Genomic DNA, 19,605 nt, shown 5'->3' on the forward strand with positions numbered 1-19,605 from the left:
AATTCTTTTTTGCTGCTTTAGTAGTAGCATGTGGTGATAGCAAAGTATTAGCATAAGCCAGAACTTGCTCCCACTTTTCTTTCCAGGCATGTAACAAATATCTGATGGCTATGCAAATTCCACCCAAAGCCACGGTGTCCCAGCTGGCAAGCCATACATTAAAAGGTAAATTACACAAAGCTGAGGCCATCTGGACTAAAATATTCTCCTGTCAGTGGGATTTCAGGCTCACTAATTCCACAGAACTAAGAACAATATAGTAAGTGCGGACAATGATATTTTGAGGTGTGGGCTTTTTACCAATCACCATTTTTAAAAAGAAATGAAAATATGAGAATGGACTACAAACTAATTATGGTATTTTCTTGGAATATAATTTTGGAAGTTTACATAGCCTAATTTTAGCTGCATTGTATACATACCATATGTTCAAGTTCATAAATGCCTATTTTCTGACAAATGGCAAGTTCAGGTAGCCAACAGATCTAACCTACTACATGAATGCCAAGCACAAAGAATCTGAAATCTGAAAGAAGTCTGCCAGCATATACATTTTCACACAGCTGTCAGTACTGGATGTTTCTGTGAAGGCTTTTACTAGACAGCAACCCTTGACAAGAGCACCTTGATAGTTTTGTTTCTTGTTTAAACCAGTCTACCAAAGCAGATGAAACAGGTAGGAAAATGAACAGTTGAGGGCAGAAAAACTAACCAAACCTTTATAAACCACAGTAGAGTCTCCACTTGTGTTAGTGGAAATTTCTACATTTAATCCACATTAAATTGTCTATCTTGTCCAGTCTTGAAAAACTAATCTCTGTGTTACGTATTATGGAATTTAAAGTAACATCTGTTTCATTGAAATTAACATACTTCTATTTGATTAGCTTATTAACTGTAATTCTCAATATGCTGCAGGAACAGACACCAACTAGAGAGATGCAGTTGACAACACCACCTGTCTGATATAAAGTCCTTTTTATCAGACATGGAGGGATCTGTCAACAGTCAGCCAAAGCATCAGATTAGGAATTGACACAGGGGCAGGAAAATTACTTGCCTCAGATCACGAAGCAAGTTAATTGATGGGATGGGGAACAGAACCTGTGCATCTTGACTCACAGCTTCATATCTTTGCTAACGGCTTTCCCCAAAATCAAATGATGCAAGGAAAGAGCAGTTTGTAACTTGGGCTACGTTAACAGAGACCATATTTGAGGAAAAATACATTTAGGTATTTTACATGCTACTGGGAATATTTATTATACTTGTCCTCTAATTTCCATCAAAAACATTTTCTATTTCATCCAGATGTGAGATAAACAGAAGAATTAGAAGTGATACATTCATCTTAACGTGGCTACTGTCAGTAATTTTCTCTTTAGTAACAGTGATTGCAACAGTCTTCAACAAAAGAGGTACAACAGAAGGGATTTCATGCAGAACACCTTCCTTCCTCTGCAGCTCAACTAGCAGTGTTTAAAAAATACATATTCTCAAAGTCATAATGCATGAACAAGGGTAAAGAGCAAATATGGCCTCCTTGTAGACCCCACTCTTTTCTCCTTTCACTCTTCTTTCCTATCTGCTGAGATCCTATGCTCCTCCTAACAGCAATGAGTCTTTGATATCCTGTCAACGTCTCTTAACCTACATTACACTTCTTAAATCACACAGCATCTCACCATATCAAATCTAAGTCATCAGCTCTGTCCTTATTGTTCCAATATACCGAGAGCTAGAAATGCTCTAAAGTTATTCAGAGAAAAAAACACGACAGAGGCACAGTCTCAGTTGTACTAATTTCATTTTCACGGGAAATCAGGAGGGGAAAAAAAAGAAAATACAAATGCACAGCCAGGCAGCAAGAGCTACGAGGCTAATGGTGGCCAATGCTTACAACTCTAAGCTGCTTTGGCTGAATTGCTCCTCAAGGACTACCGGTTTTGTTCTCCTCAGAGCTGTACCACAGACATGATCATGAAAATGCTACTTTCTGTGAACTGTTGCTCTCATGTAAAAGTCTTCTCAGTATGCCCTCTTTCTGTATGTATGGTTTTTAGGCTTGATACCCAAAAGTAAATGTTAATGTAATTATCCAGCCAAGTCTTCATTATCTGTCACTTGAAAACTGGGGTTATAGTTCAGAGACTGTGAACTAGTTGCTGAAAGTGTGCAGAAAACTTCCGTCTACAAATGAAATAAGCACACAGACCCACGTGAAGACCCACTGTTAAGACTGATAGCATTCATCCCTTTAGATACCACTCTCTGTCACAGCTACCATGGAATTCCCAGTCCCAATTTCCGCTCCACAGCCTTTGCCTGCCTTTGTCTGCAGCGCACAGTATCGTCAGGAAGGCAGGTGCCAAAGAGACCTGACTGGAAGACTTAATTTGAGAGATTTCTTGGATATCTGAGTGCTTATTCTTATGTAAGTTCCTCCTAGAGCTGCTCTTACTTTACACTGTTCTTTACAACTTCCACTGATCCGAGGCCAGCAATATAGCAAGGCACTTAAGTTCTCATAGATGTTTAGTGAATTCCCCAAGGACTAACCTGTACTGTGAGAAATGTTTGTGCACCAAAGAGAAGGCCATAGGCAGTTTCCATTAGATGATATGGACAGAAAACAAACTGCCTATGACCAGCAAAAATAATGGAAAACAGCTTTCTCTAAGCTCCTATGTGTCAAGGCTACTCCAGGGCTGCACTGCCAGACAGCATTTAGCAGCTGAGTCCTTCTTTCCCTCAGTACCCAGAGCATTTGTTTGTGTCTTTCCTGTCCAGCCAACAACTTAACAGATGAAGATTAGATTAATTTATCCAATGTTTTAAGACCTCTACTCTACTGTTAAGCTTAGTGAAAAATGGCCAGCAGGTTCCACAACTGATTGGCATGAAGTATGGTGGGTTCCCAGAAACCAGGCTTCCTATATATGTTGTGGGATATCACTTTTTATTTATTATTGATTTTTCTTTCATCAAATACATTTCCACATACCTTGGAACTAAAACAAAAGTTCAGCAGCTTCAAGTGCTAGCTAATTTGCTTTCAGGATTGTTGACAGAGGACTAAAAAAGGAACTATTTATTAGTGGCATTACCACAGAAGAATGATACCAAGTCCTAGATATTCAAACATTTGTCCATGTGTCTTTTCCTGTGACACAGTGCTCACAAGGGAGAGATCCAAGCACCAATATCAGCAAGTATCTTCTGAGGATGAGGAAACAAAGTTTTTAAGTGACACTCAGCAACAAGAAGATCATATTTACTAGAGACGATTCAAAGTAGAAAGCTTTCCTTTTACATCTACTCACCAGGATCCAGAAATAAACCTTCCATGAGAAATTTAATGCTTCCTTTCTCTAACTGCCAAAATGAGATACCAGCCCCCACCCATCACACTGAAGGACCCTTCCTGGACTCAGTTCGTGTATCCCCTCCCTTGAATTCTACTTTATGTGTTTCAGCCATCCTATAACTTAGCTAATGCAGTCTTTTATTCCCCCCAAATATTCGTATCGCACAATTAAAATTTCTCCCTCGTTCTCCAAAAAACTCCCATGTTGTACCTGCAAGGGGAAGCTACCCTCACTTCTGCTCATCAGCCTTTCCCTGTCAACAAAAACCCCACCTTGCATGCACAGTCTGATCCTGACACTTGAACTGCAGCCCAATAATGACCAAGTGGGAGCTTCTCAAGTGTGATGGGTGATCCTGTCTATGCCTGCCTTTGCTCTTTGTGCTTTTGGGAGCATGTCCTGGTTTGAGTGAGTGGCGGGGGTTTTTTGGTAGCAGGGGATGGGGCTACAGCGGTGGCCCCCTGTGAGAAGCTTCTTGGTGCTCCCCCGGCTCCAAGTCAGACCCACCTTTGCACTGAGGTGGGGCCAATTAGCTGCACCTCTGCAATAATGTATTTAAGAAGGGGGACCTGGGAGGAGTTGTGGGAGAGGACATCTGTGCGAACACTGAGGCCAGTGGAAGGAAGGAGGAGAAGAGGGGAGGTATGCCAGGGCAGGGACTCTCCTGTACCCCATGGTGATATGGCAGGGCCACCCCCCTGCCACCCATGGGGATCCACAATGGAGCAGATACTAATTTGCAGCCTATGTGGGGCCCCACACAGGGACAGGTGCCTGCACCTGAAGGAGGCTGGGACCCCATGGGAAGAAGCCCCCGCTGTTGTAGTTCGGCGCTGGGAGGACTACAACACATGGGGGTGACCCACACACCCGTGGGAGTGACCCATGTCGGAGCTGATTTGTGGAGGACTGTCTCCTGTGAGAGGGGGACCATGCTGGAACAGGGGAGGAATGCCAGAAGTTCCCCCTCCAAGGTGGAAGAAGCAGCAAGTCTGACTGCACCCCCCACTCCCTGCTCTGCTGGTGAGGAGGAGGTAGAGATATCAGGGGAAAAGCTGAGCCTGGGAAGAAGGGAGGGGTGGGGGAAGGTGTTTTCAAGATGTGGTAATGCTTCTCATGGTCCTACTCTGTCAAGTGTTGTTGTTGTTGGTGTCTGTATTAAATTTATGCTTTTTCTTCCCCTAATAAGTCTGTCTTTTGCCTGTGCCTTAAAGGACGATGTCGTCCCTCTCTGTCCTTACCTCAATTTCCTGAGTCTTTTGCTTCCCTCCTTTCCCCAGCGCTGGGGGGGAAGGGGGGAGTGAGCAGCTGCGTGGTGCTCAGTTGCCCTCTGAGCTCAAACCACAACAGAGCACAAAAGTCTTGTGCTTTCTGTCTCCTTCCTACCTGATGATACTGTCAAACCACTCACCACACCTGACTTTTTAAATCACTTTACGCTGGCCTCAGTTTACTTCCACTGGAGTTTGAGCAAGCAATGTTCAGCTTTTACTGAAGTCACCAGTAGTGTGAAATGACTGAAGGCTGAGAGCATATGAAACCAATATATTCCTTGTGGTTCTTTCAGTGCACAGTAAATGAGCACAGATTGGCTGCAAATTCAACCCAGACTTACAAACCTCAGCAAATGTTCTTGTGAACTTGATCCAACCTTCAGGTTTGTTTCATCCAGTTTCAGGTTTCATCGTGAAAGTTTCACTGTGCCCTACATGCTGCCCCAATAAACGATGTCTCAAACAAAATGAGGACATCAGCAAAAATGAGGGAACTCTTCAGATAGCAATGTTTTAGTTTTATACCATATGTGAGAACATGCATCGACAAGTAGTATGCATAGAATTACTGCTGTTACAAATCAAAAATTGTTGACGGTTGATGGACTTCTACTTTAGTACAATTTCTGCCAAGAAACTATTTTCAAGAAATGTGGATGGAATACCTCGGTGCCATAGTTATTTTCTCTCCCCATCATAACTGCTAAGAAACTGTAAACCTTTTCTTCTCAACACATGCACAAACCCCCCAGCACGATTTCTAGACATTTGGGATGTGGAATAACTAAACTCAAATTTTGCTGAAGCAGTATCTTCTGCCTGCATATACCATCACTGAGGTAGCAAAGGGAAAGGAAAAATAACGAGGAAATGGAACATCTTTTATGGATCACATGAATACAAAGCCAAAATGCACTTAATTGCCTAGTCATTGAACATATGACATCTCTTCCTATAAAGCTTGTACTACTGGCAAGGTTTCCTTACTTCTCAATCATATTAAAACAATAATTAAAATAAAAAATCCCTAGACTTACTATACTTTTGGGAAATGATGTAGGTTGCTATTTTATATTGCATATCATCTAAGCAAAATCTCGTCAATTTTGTAGTCTGAAATCAAAACTAAATTCATGGTACATTCAGTTTTGGGAATTATTTAATCCCTGCACAAAAATATTGTTAAAGAAAAAATAAGCTTTATAATATTAATGGTCCAAGTCATGTAGGAAGATAGTCAACTTTGATGTCTCACAAGCAACATGCTGCTGAGATGACTGAAGTTAGTCCTCATTTATACAGATGTGATTTGTAAAAAAAGTCACTTAGAAACTGTGACAGGAGGTTTCCCATAACAGATTTCGAGGTGGATACACCCGAAGACAATGTACCATTCCAGTCAAGTTGCCCTTACTGGACTGGCCCAAAGCCTAAAGGGAAATCCCTATTGAGTGAAAGAGATGTATGCTGGTTTCCAGTAGAGCAGTGGTACTATCTACAATTTCCAGCCTAGCTGTGCCGAGTTACACAGTTCTAACTGAACCAGATGGACAAAATCAGAACTACCAGTGACATTTCATAGGCCCTTAAAATGTACAATGCAAACGATCAATTATGCACACAGGACCTTAGGTGCTAATAAGAATAAATGAGGTTGCACTACATGGAGCATTAAAAGAAAAATTAGCAGTCGTTACCTATTGATTGTATGTTTCTTCTACTAGCACAAAGAAGACTACATTAATTTTATATAACTGCACTACAGGTTTCTACAACTCCTTTTTCCAGCTTTCTACATTAAATGGCAAACAACAACAAAAAGTGGGCAACCTCTGGGTGATAATGACTGTGAAAGGGAAATCAGTAGAAGAACTATAAAAAATAAAGGTATACATTTTACAGGGCAAAATTAATGGGAACAGGAAACCTAAGTACTCTCCTGCATGCATGTGAAAACCCCCACAAAATGTCACTTTTACAGTATATTTAGTAGATTATGAGAATTACATTTAGCAAGAGGTATTTTTTCATTACTGAAAATGGTAACACTCTTGGGTTTGTTTTTATTAAAAGAGTTGATATATAGCACTGGGTGGAAATTCAGGGCATTTCTAGGATCTCAACATAGGTAACACAGGTAACAGTATTTCTGTAGTTGGTCAGATCCCAAAGATCACTTTAAAAGCATAAGCTCAAAGTTTCAGCACTGGAAATACTCAAAACAGGCTCTTGTGTTTAAGGTCTGTGGTTATAAAGTCAGCATCAACCTCGATAATCCTCTATATAGAGGACAGAAACTGTTCAGCTACCTCTTGCCAACAGCATTGTCCGACTGACCTGGTTTAAATTGCTTAACAACTTTTGGTAAATACGACCTTTTAGAAATAGCACGTGAGCGAACAAAGTAAGAAACAGTAGAAAAGGAAGTCACACATAAATGCAGAGTCACCTTGAACAGAGGGATGTTTTGCTTTGTTTTGTTTTTAACCCTTTGTTAAAAGTGTTTCACACTGGAAGGCAGGGCAGGGAAGGAAAGTGTTTAAAAAAAAAATAATCTGGTTTTGTTGAAATTACATTGTGTGTAGCAGCAGGAGAACCTACTACCACAAATTGTCAAGAAATGCACCACCACCACAGGAGCTATGGGTGAACTGGATGTTAACAGGAGTGGTCTTGCTATCCACACTACAAACGCAAGTAATAAAGTCAACCTATACCCAGCTCAAGAGTTCTTGTGACAAGTTAATGATTCAAGGCACGTGGTCAATCCCCAACACTGATGATGGCAAACGTGAAATGTTATTTATATGCAACTGTGGAACAACCTGTCTCTTCTGCACCTCCATCCAGAGTGCCCCTTTATCAGCTTGTAAGGATGCACCAAGATTATATACTCTCCTCACGGCCAATAAACTGCTAGCATTGCCCAGCCAGAAAGAGAGGGGGACATAAGGGACAGTGGGAGAAGCCTGAAGAGGCTGGGGGCAGCAGGAAGAGCAGAGAAGAAAGAGCGAGCAGAAGCCAGCTACAAAGTGTTAGTGATCCTTGAGGCTGCAGGCCTCATTATGACAGTTTCATTAGAAATATAGATTAATACACCTGACACATTAAGAAAGTCCAGGAAAAGAATGTATGGAGGAGAAGCTGCAAGAACAACAAAAAACACACCAAAATCCTGAGATTCAGTAATCTAACATCATTAAAACAAAGTCAGAGGAGAATTACTCAAATCTTCGCTATTCCCTGTAGCATACCACAGCAGCAGATACCAGAAATAATGGTGTGTTGAAAAAGGAAGGTCACAGTTTTACAGGAGAAAGAGTTTATCATGGGCTGTCATGCAAACTTAGGATGATGAGGCTAGTCTCACCCAAATACCTCTCCATGTTGGTACAGATGGTAGCACAAAGGCTGTAAAGCACATATCCCAGCCCACAGCTACTTCCCTCTCTGTTATGCTATCTTCTGCATCCAGTACAAAAGCTATTCTATTTAGAAATGACACAATATTAAACAACTACGCAAGGCAAACCCACAACAATTCCTCTGCAAATCAAGGACAAATCACCAGTGTCTACCCCTGTGAACCATCTACACCTATAGATGGAATTACTGTTGTAATTATTTCCATTTCTGCCTGTATCCTCATACACCACCACTTGGGGAAAAAAGATGTGCTTGATTTTAAAAACCAAAACCCCAAAACCCCAACAATAAGCAAGAAAGAAAACCTTTCTCAGTTCTCTCAGAAATTAGAACAAGAAATCTAATGTCTGCAAACGTACTGCTTCAGGGAAACTAAGACTCAGAAAGCATTAAATCAGCCTGACTAATTATACTATAACTGAGTCAAATTAAATGAATAAAGCCTCCTTTCAATAGTGTTTGTTTGCTGAACCAAGCAAGCTTTTTGACTACCTGTTTCAGGCCACCTTAATCCAACTTAGGTTGCTTAAACAATGTGTAATGCAAACATACACAACAACTATCCTTAAAATGCATGGGATTAAACTTCAGAGCTCGACTTTCAGAAATCAAAGGTATGTAACTATCCAGCTGTATTCACAAATATGTACAGACAGCTGTATATCCGAAGTAGCCCATGTACATGCACCAGTTTCAGGGTTTTACTTCTACTTCACTGTGCAAATTCTCAGTTTTACAACCTTGTAAATTGTCTTTACTTTCTGAGGTGGGGACAAGAAGTTTCACAAAAATCCAAGGACGAGATCAGAGCAATCTAGCCCCTGTTACTTCATTCATAACAACAACAACAAAAGGTAGTCATACGGTTTTGCATATGTCTCTACACTGTTGAAAAATTATTTTCTGACTACCTAATGCCATACTATCTTAGCAAAAATAACTAGATAAAAAAAAATTTAATGGATGATGTGCCAGGGATTCCTCCTCTTAGCACTAACAGCACTTTGCGACTTTATGAGAGCAGCTCCAAAGGAAAATCAAAAGCCAAATAAAATTCCGTTACACAGAAATCTTTTCTTCTCACTTCTCCCTTGATCACATGAAAAGTTCCTTTACTATATAATGTCTGCTCACAATCAAGGCAGCCAAGCTTCACCATTCCTTGTCATAATATGTATCCTCATTGCTCTCTTTGATTTATGTTTCATATCCACCAGTTACTTTCAGTTGACTTCAGTTTTAACCTTCATTTGGTTTTGCATTTCCATGGCATGAAGTCTAGTTGGGATTCCAGTGCAGAACACTGGTTCCTTCCAGCTCTCTATTGAAGGTGCTTGGCAACTGTTAGAACCTGTGTTATTCCAGTCATAGATCTCAGAGAACCATCTTCCAAGAGCATTTTGCTGATGGACTGCAAAACTCCCTGTTGGCCTGCCGAACTCGCCCACGGCCTCATTAGGAACATAAAGGAAGAAGCCAGTTCCGTCAAGCTCTCCACCTGGTCTCCATTTCTTGGGACACTGGAGTATTGCAGAGGAAGTGGTGGGATAATGAATGCATCCTTGCAGGACATACAAACTTTCTCTCTGGCTCAAAATCAAATTGAGAGGTCAACACAACCACAAAAATATTTAATGAAAATTAAGGCTGAGACGAACACTTTGGAGTAGATTTTACGTAGCGGAAGATGACATCAATATTCTTTCCTCATGAGCCAACTTCTCCAGCACTAAGAATATTCTCTCATCTGCACTTAATCTCCAGAATAGGCTATAGGCTGTCCTAAAGCATGACCTGGACAGCCTCTGTATGCAACCTCCAAATTGCAGCCCTACTTCTGAATGTCCACAAGAAGATACAAAGACATACTTTGTGCTGCAACTCTATTTTGTTACGTGGCCTTTATGCTCACAGTCCCCATCCCTCATTGAATACGAGCAAGACTTTGCCAATTATATGTGAGAGCCCTTATCTGGAAGTGTTATATGCAAAAATGATAATGAGGGAGAAGGGAGGGAAACATCAAGTGCCCACAGATACTTCAGAAATTATTCTGGTATGTAGTTTGTTACATTTTAATAAATTACAAGTGAGTGGGATATTCATTACCGGAAGGAATCTAAGAATACACAATGTACTAACATATCTAAGAGCTAATATAGGAAAAAAAAAGTAATGCAATAATTTGCATTTTGAACTGCTGAATTTATTTGAAAAATCTTGCGTTTAGTCTTACTATAGATTAATCCTATGCATGCTTTTTTGCAACAAATCTAAATGGGTAGCATTAGTATGAAATATTGTGGTTTTTTTAAAAATCAGGGAAGTTAGAAAAAGCAGCACAACTACTTTTGTACAAAAGACCAATGATAAGTAAACTTTAGATTTAAAAAAAAAAATCAGGCCACAGTCCGTGAATATTACCAGCAGCTGGTCTGGACCGCCCTGGGATTTGAGGGGTGGTAAGCTTGCCAATCTGTAAATCATCACATGCAGCTCAGATGCTTTAGATTTTAGCAAAACACTGGGCAGCAAGGACCTTTCCTAGAAAGTTATCTACTCTGCCTGTAATTTTGTCTTGTGTGCGTAATGTTTTGTTGCTGCTGTTGATGGTGATTTAAAGAAAAAAACATATTAGCATTGGAGGTAACTAGCTGTATACAACAGCCATTTCTGTAAGTAGTAGAGATAGGAAGAACAGCTCCTGTTTTCAGCCATTTTATCTCAGATAGTACTTGAAAGAAAACTAATACACAAATGTAAAATTTTTGCTCATCATTCACTCTGAAATCAAAGCATAACAGACTTTCCACAAATTCTTATTTCTGCAGAGGATCTGAAACTGGCACATTAGTGTGTTTTTCAAATAGGTTTGTGAGTACGTTAAATAACTGTAATATAAAGAATGAATGTACGTTATTACCAGAGTCTCGTAAGAATAAGGGTCTCATGCTATTATTCACAGAAATAGATAGTGAGAGAGCTGTTACACCACATAGCTGACAATGAAATATCTGAATACAATTTCTTCATACAGCAAACACACAGTCCTGCTGAAAGCACTATTACTGCTTATGACCAAATTTAAACATCACAGAAAAGAAATGCCCTCCTTTTTAAAGCAAAGGAAACTGAAGAATTTCACCCCTTCCTCCCCTGTGCAAGAGTAAGTGGAAAATATATGCAGAAAGCTAGGAACTGAAACAGGATGGGCCAAGATAAAAAAAATTGCCAGAAAGACAAGATGATTTTTTTCATCAATTTTGGCGTGCTACATTGACAAAGGATGAAGAAATACCGCTAAAGACAAGAATCTTGAAAGTCATAAGGATTTATACCAACAGCTAACTAAACTACACACAGAGAGGTGCGTATATGCGCACTTGCAAGGAACAATGCTGACTTGGCAACGCTTCTTTTACTCGAGGTTCACAAGAAGGAATTTTTTCTGTCCCTGGTCTTTCATATAAGCATTGCCAGAAGAAAGCTAATTACCTCTCAATTAGAACTAAAAAAACAACTCCACAAATAAAACACATTCTTTCAGTGTCCTACATGTTTTAACTCATGATGTAATTTTTATTTCAGGGCATGGCATTAGGGCTTTTCCTTAAAATGCCAATCCGCTTTTTGATCTTTACTGCTGACATGAAATAAAAGAGCTGTACATTATATAAATCTTCAGTTTCACATAGCTTGAAGCTGATAAAAAGAGAAAACAAAACCAACTGCATAAATCCTTCCAAACCAAAAGGCATTCCCCTTACCCTAACTAACATTAATTTCTGCACATCTTGTTTGAATTATCATCTGAAGATTGTTTTGTTCCATCTCCAGAACAAGTCAAACAGCAGAGCATAAAGATATGGCTACATGAATAAAAACACATGATCAACTTGGTCACTGCAAACCTAAAAATAAGCTCAGACAGAAAAATATTATCTGGCAATTGACACGTTACTTTGATCCCTTCCTTTCTGTGTTCTGTCACATGCATTCAATCCAGCAGCTACTGGAAGCATTGGCATGCACCTTCAACGTGATGAGAATCAATAGCCTGAGGGAAACACTGCACTCTCACAGAGATGTGATATTCAATTCAAGTAAGAGAGTATCATGTTACAGAAAGGAAAAGTTAAATTTTAAGACAAGGGGCAAGAACTGTGGTACTTGGCACTATAAAATGTAGCAAGTCTGAACAGGTGGCACAGCAATCAGATTCCCTGGCTTGGATCTTCTTGTGCAGAAACTGATCTGCAGTAGGATTCCTAAAACAGAAAAGTCTTTCTTGTCTCTACCCTTTTGCTTCTGAATCATGACATGAGAATTAAGACAGTGCATGCTATACTGAAAAAAAAAGTTAGGATGGTCTTCTTTTAATTACCTTTTTTTTTAAAATGCTGGTTTTTCATTCAAAAAGACAAATTAACTACTTTGAGATTAAAATCAGTTTTTAAATATAAAAAAATTAAGTTTTTATATATTTCTTTGTTGCATGCCTCAATTAATCTAATCTACCACCAATAATACACCTTCAAAGCTGAAATCTCAGGCCTGAATTAGAAAGAATTAAAGTCTGATCTTCTGCTTATCAGGTGAATGCTGTGAATACTTATTTTAGAGGAAGATGCTTACTGTTTCAGAATTGTTTCATTTTGCATATGCCTCCTGAAAAAGCATCCATTAAGAAAGCAAGTAAGGAGAAATAAATTTACTTCTCTCCAGCCTCATGATTTTAAGTTTGATTCCAGACCGTGCCCCAACAGGCATTCCAACGACAGTACACTGAAATCAAGAGGCAAATAGAAGAAGTGTCAAGATGAGAACTGATGTCCTACCCCAAGCCCGTTAATAGTCTTATGATTAAAACACTCCTAAGGGATCAGAGGAGGAAACTGAATCTTGGTATTCCACACGTTATACAAAAAACACTCATGCTCTCACAAAAAAGGAAGCAACAGGATTTGCACTGCTGCTGAGAAAATGTTCTAGAGAGGTTTTTGGTGGCACATTCAGTCACTGGGTATGACTTCTGACAGGCTACAGGCTTTCATTAGCTTCTTATTTAACTACTGCTGATAGCGTACCTCTGGGAAATGTCATAGCAGAACCACAGGAAAAAGTGCACAATGTGTCACAAAACTGTGGATGCTGCTAGGTAGCTTTAACATAAATCACTATACTTACTGAAAGCATGTTTAACTGTTATAACTAAATGCATCCACAGAACCAACTGTCAGAGGAAACCCACTGAACACACAGCAGAAGATATCCCCAGTGATAAAGAACTGGTATGACTGAAAGTGGCCAATGGCAAGAGCGAACCTCCCGTATAAAATGGAGTAAGAATCACTTCAAATTTCTATCCAGCACTGAACATTGTATCTGAAAAAAAAGTTAAGGCCAAAGAAATAAAGTATCATGCAGCTTGGATGCTAAGAAACCACACCAATGTAGTCAAAGGGCACTGCCTCCAAATCCAAAATATTCTTCTTGTTACTGCATTAGTAACATAATGCATACTAAATATATCACTGCCTAATAAAGTCTTACCACTTTTTAAAATAACTTTCAAGTGATCATTAAATCCTATGGTGCTGGCTGTTAATTTTACTCCTGGAAAAAACAGCTAATAGCAGTAGAACCAGAATTAGTGAGCTGGACAAGCTGCAGGGACAGTTTGCAGTGGTTAGAACTTTAATTCCTTTCACAAATGCATATGCTCACAGAAATGACTGGTTCTACTTCTAGTGGTATTAAAAAAGGAAGCAGAGTAGGGAAATTTGTTCTTGAGAAGTCAATGACTATTGGAAGGAAAGGGAAATGGGGGGAGAAGCCTGGAGCCTACAGGAATTTATAATGGTAACAGTGAGGCAAAATTTAACTAGCAAAGTTAAAAATCTGGAGGGAGGAGCAAAAATGTTAGGACTGGCTCAGAGATGTGCAAGGACAGTCTTGGACTATTCAACCAAGAACCCCATCCAGTTTTGATCACAGGCTTCATTTGTGCTCCCAGATGTGCACAAGAATAAACTTTATAGACATTCAACAGCTTCATTTAACAGACTGTCCACAGGCAACACTGAAAATGTTCACCCCAGTGTGCTGTAACTGCTTGAAGGATCGATGCTTAAAACCTATTTTATTATCTAACCTTTCTTGTATGATCTCAATTACCAACAGAAAACCACTATTAAAAAAGAACCTAGGATTAATGTAATTAAAAGTATTTTGGTAGCTTTTAAAAAATTTTAAGATTACAACAGTCTTTGCTTTCAGCATTTCCCTAATATAGCTATTATGTGATTTGCAGTAGAAACACTAAATAATTAAGGCAGCTTAGTTTCAGTTGTAGGTGCATTCTAGCTTCATTTTTTCTTCACCATGATGAAAATTTAATCAAAGCAATTTCTGTATCTAAGGAAGATGTATTTTAAAGGAACTTTATTAAATGCACATTTAATTGCTCTTCTTACGGCATATGCTTCCAATAATACAAGTTACTATGGCACTTCCTACCTTCTATTTTCAAGGTGAAAGGAATTTACTCCGATAAATTATGCTTTCTTCTTATTTCTGGTACTTACCAGCCCAAAGCTGAAAACCTGCTTTAAAATGTAACTGTAAAGGATTTTTCATTCATGAGTTTTAGAATCAAAGCTTTTTATTTTTAGTATTTTTCTTTTTAGTATTACCTTTTTAGCCAGAGGAAGTATTTGTATGCCTCTGCTGTCTCCTCACTTGTGCTAATAATGCTGGGATGTTTATTTTGTTTTATAAAAAAACCCAACCGGTTCCCACAACAGCTACTTTCATCACTAACAGGTAACCAGAAGTATCCATATTAAACAAATTTTTGAATATGCAAATGCTGAGGAGTCTCTCTCTATTAGACTGCACAAGCCTAAAAGCCTTGACAGTATACTGCAACTCTAGGGCTTCCCAAGCAAACAAGAACCACCGCCTCCAAAGTCCCAGACGAACAATCTCAGAGACACAAACAGCACTACGTAGCTTCCAATAAACACCAAGCAAAATTCATTGTCATGTTAATTAATTTAAAGCTCTAAGTAGTGAATCTAAGTAGTAGTATAAGCAATATTAATTATTGCTGCTAATCACTGCATCTGAATGCGATACAAAATATATATAAAGGTGTCTTGACCCATATGCAAAGGAAATACCTCTAGAAAGTACTGGAGGATGTTGGCCCAAGTGCTCATTTTCAACTACTCCTGACAGATCACAGCCAGTATCCCACACATGTAGTAGCACCATTGAACTCCTTGCAGACAAACCACTCCTGTATTTATAGGATGGAAGCAGATGAACTGCATCTGCTTTGGCAGCAGTGTGTCTTACTGACTCCAATTTTGACTTCTAAGAAAGCAACCCAAAATTTAGTAGGGAAGAATCACCAATACCGGAGACTGCATTAAGGCTACACTAAACTTCATCTGAGAAAAGGATTTGCAGCAATTCAGTCAGTGCCTGGTGCAAGTGTTTGATGTAGCGATAATAAACCATTATGACCTATAATTTATATTTGTCCACCAATTTTAAAAGGAATGTTATCTGTCTACATGAGGATCACACACTATGGAAGCTGCATCTGTGTGTAGTTACTGAAAGCCGTAATGGCAGTAAATCTCCAGCAGAGAAAGAGATGGAGCCTTACAGATTCAGACATCCGTACTCTGAAGGTTGTTTCAGAACTTAAGAGCACATACAATATTGCCATATTAATATGCCTGAAAAAATAACCAGGGGTAGAAGGGAAATGGAAACAAGAGTATGTTTCACGTTGTAAACAGAACACTCCTGCACTCTTCTATATCTTCTATCTGCTTTGCTGATACCTTATCCTCCCAGCTATCAAACCAGACAACCCAGATTTATGTTCTGTTTTGGTTTAGCTTATAATGGCCACCATACAACAGGGCAATGGGCAGAGCATAAAGCACACCCACTTAATCTTTCTCCCACAACATATATTAAGTGTACATCTTATCATACACTTTTGACAGTCCCTGAGAATCAGAAGTCCCTATTTTCCCAGGCTCCACGAGAGCATACGGCCCACACAGAACATACTGAATATACAAACCTGCAGAGGAAGATTGTTTTAAGGTCTGGAACTCACAGCAGGAACTGAGCTAAGTTCAGTTCCACTTGGAAGCCATAAAAGCATGGGTTTAAAAAAAGTGCAGCAGTATCTGGTGTTTGATATCTAACAGTATGCAACATGTTTATGACATGTATTAGGCTACAAAATCTGAGTTCATAGCCTGGGACAACAAAGCAGAACTTGGATCTGGCATATGTAGTGGGAAATAGAAAGGCATGTCTTCTAAGTGTAATGGATATTGCTGCTCCCTCAAGAGCCTGAGCTGCATAGAGCAGGTGGTTCAATGAAAGACATCAGCACTTTGGAAAAAATTAAAATACAATTAAAAGAGCAATTAAATACCAGCTGGTTTAAGTAAGAGTCAACTCAGATTAGGTTTTACTATAGGAACAACTCGATTCAGTTCTGAAGAATTATTTCTCAGAATTGAAAGGGTAAGAAAGTTTGGGCAAAATATGCAGTGAGTAACTAAAACTGTCTCAGTCACATGGAACTCAGTTAAAAAGGGTACCAAAATGATGAAATCTAGATGAGGTACCACTTTCAAACTACTTTAAAAGTAGTCTGATTCCAAATCAGACAATTAAGTCCTGTGGCACTTTCTGTGGTCTTAAAACAGCTTTTCCCTAATTTTCAAAAAAACTTCCCTCTCTCTCACATTAAGTAAAATAACCCCAGAAGCAACAAGAGAAAACGCCCAAGTATATAATGGAAAGAGGGAAACATACCAACATACACAGCATACCAAACCTACATATTGAAAAAAAAAAAAGTTTTATACATTAAATGAGATCAACAGAAATAACTTTTAAAAAGGGTCATGGTCAATTTCAAAATATGCTTTAAAGGGTAGGACTGTCTCCAGGAAGAACAGGAGTCACTTGCCAAGTAGGAAATCATGCCAATACCACCTATTCTTAATCATTATAGTCTCATACAGCGGAGAAAATGTAGTCATTTCACCAAGTGAATGCTACTTCTTACTTTCATAACTCAAAGTCATCTTTCTCCCCTCCACTGACACCCTTCCTCTACAGCAAATATACAAAGCCAAACGGTGGATTCTGTGTTTGAAAAAAGGTTGGTGTGGGGTTTTTTTTCCATTTTCCATTTTTAACGTGAAGTAGAATTAGAAAGAAAAATTTTGCGTTATGTATGACCCATGAGAGTTTGAATCAACTCAGTCTACCCTAAATTAAATTTTGGGTTAATCTTCCAGGCTTGTGAGTTTGTATCCCATCCTCTAGACAGCAAAGATGCAAAAGAAAACTGGTGTCCCATGTATATATAAAAAAAACCAAACCACTATACATTTTCTGAGACATGCATTTCCAAAATGCAACTAACTGGAACTTTCAACCACAGTACTCCTGATCAAAAAACCAGTATGATGTGAAAGACAAAAACCTTGCCATCTTTCCCTTTCATGCAGCATGCTCCATGGGTCACTTTCCTCCCAGAGGAAAAGTAATCTGAGCTATCTCCACTGAGTTCTGCAATATGCTTAGGTGAGAGGGAAAATAAGGGGCAACTCCCAGGCTGCTCTTCACTGTAACACAGCCTGAGACATGAGCAGTCCTTCCATTCCTCCATGCTGGAGTACTCTGGAGGTTTCAGTTCTGCCATCAGTCAGTAACTGAAAAGTCGGGGCTCTGTTATTTAGATAAATGCTTTAAAAATTGGTTTAATTTCTTAAATCTTTCAAGTTTTAGATTATATAGGGCTGGTAAGCAAGATTTTTAAAGATATACACTGTGGTTGAAAAAATTGCAAAGTACTGTAAAAACTTCTCTTACATATTGAACTATTATCAGTTAAATTTCACTTTTGATTTAAAAAAAAAAAAAAATCTTTCTCCACTCACTTGTATGGAGTACAATAAAGTAGAAAAATAGACAAAGACAAATTATGTTGTTTTGCACATGATTTAACTTAAAACATAAAAGGCTAAAACCTCATCCCCTAAGTATTTGAGTGGTGCAGCTGAAGGGCTTCTTGTGCCCTATGTAAAAGTGATTAAAAATCTAGTTAAATTTTAATTCAACTGTCTTTCCAAAACAGGTGTTATCATAGTGTCATGTAACATGAATCAAAACAGAGTGTGTACTTAAGCATGTTATTTTGGCATATGCATATATACACATATCATGCAAACCAAGATCAGTTATACCTGAAAAATAACCACACTTACCTGTTAATGTAACTTAGAGCAACATAGGTCGGCTGCTGAAGCTCTTGTTTCTCTAATACACGTGGGTCTGTATCTGGAATAAAAAATACATAGAGTTGAGTTTCTGTATTTACATTGAAACATACAGGACTGTATACTGCAAAGTAACATAAATGAAGACAAGAGATAGAACTAATAGCTCAAACCAGTTTATCCATATAGAGTATGCTTAGCACAGCACAATCATTTGTTCATTCATTCATAAACACAGTATTGCATTACTTTACACAAGAATTTGAAACATCAACAGTGATGTAATTTCCAACTGTCACACAAGCTTTCACAATCCCCCCCATAAATATTAGTTTTCACTGCTTTCCATGATTTACAGTGTTAAAAGGATCAAGCTTTCTTCTTTTTTAGCTGTTTCTAAATATGGTTGACACACTTTGAGATGTTTCAAGAGCGATTAGATGTCTTCAGCGAGGACTTGATATTTTCTTCTGGAACTCTTGAGTTTTGCTTTCTCCCTTCTCTACAGCTTATTTTCTGAAGCTCTCAATCAGAAAGGTCATACAAAAATGCACTTAAAGCAAAATGCTTGCCAAGCAGAGCACTGCCCACCAAAAGTCCTGAAACAAACACAATCCAATTCCCTCGAGTGCTAACTTTCTCAGTCAGATGAAAGAACATGTTTTCAATCACTGTTTTCATTGTCCTTCTCAGTTAAGTTTTGCTTTTATCTAACAAAGAAGTAGTCTTGGTTTAAATTTCTGAAACCAAAACCAAGGGAGTATGCCCATAGTTTATGTAATTTTCTTATACAAAAAAATAGGATTATATTGAGGTTTCAAACACAGCCTTACCCTACATTGTAGAAATGCACCTTTAGGAGCTGAGCACAAACAGTTTTCAAATGTTCCCAATGGAAAATGTGCACCATGCCTGTGCAGATTACTACACAGTCATTAACAACATATTTTATGCATTACTTTAAAAGCAATTCTGGGTGCAACTTCTGCATTTTTAGCTATAAAAAATACAAACTGCCCTTACTAAATGGCTCCCCATAGTACTGCTGCTATCCATCTTTTATTTCTGAAAAGCATCTACTTTGTGTTGTGGGCGGGGGGAAGGGGGAGAGGAACCCCAAGTAAAACCCATATTTTGGATTGTTCTTGCTTCATCCTACAACTTTAAGCATTGTTAATCTTTAAAAGCTCATTATCTTGATAGCCA

At 38.8% G+C, this 19,605-nt stretch overlaps 1 protein-coding gene across 2 annotated transcripts in view; it reads right to left on the minus strand.

Annotated features, from left to right (window-relative positions):
* Positions 1 to 19,605, minus strand: part of JAZF1 (JAZF zinc finger 1) — a 201,307-nt gene that overhangs the window by 72,068 nt on the left and 109,634 nt on the right. For both annotated transcript variants that reach the window (XM_074838077.1, XM_074838086.1), the window contains exon 2: positions 18,388 to 18,460. In XM_074838077.1, coding sequence (XP_074694178.1) covers positions 18,388 to 18,460 — 73 coding nt within the window. The remainder of the gene's footprint in view (positions 1 to 18,387; positions 18,461 to 19,605) is intronic.

The sequence above is a fragment of the Strix aluco genome, chromosome 1, assembly GCF_031877795.1.
Source record: "Strix aluco isolate bStrAlu1 chromosome 1, bStrAlu1.hap1, whole genome shotgun sequence".
Taxonomy (NCBI): domain Eukaryota; kingdom Metazoa; phylum Chordata; class Aves; order Strigiformes; family Strigidae; genus Strix; species Strix aluco.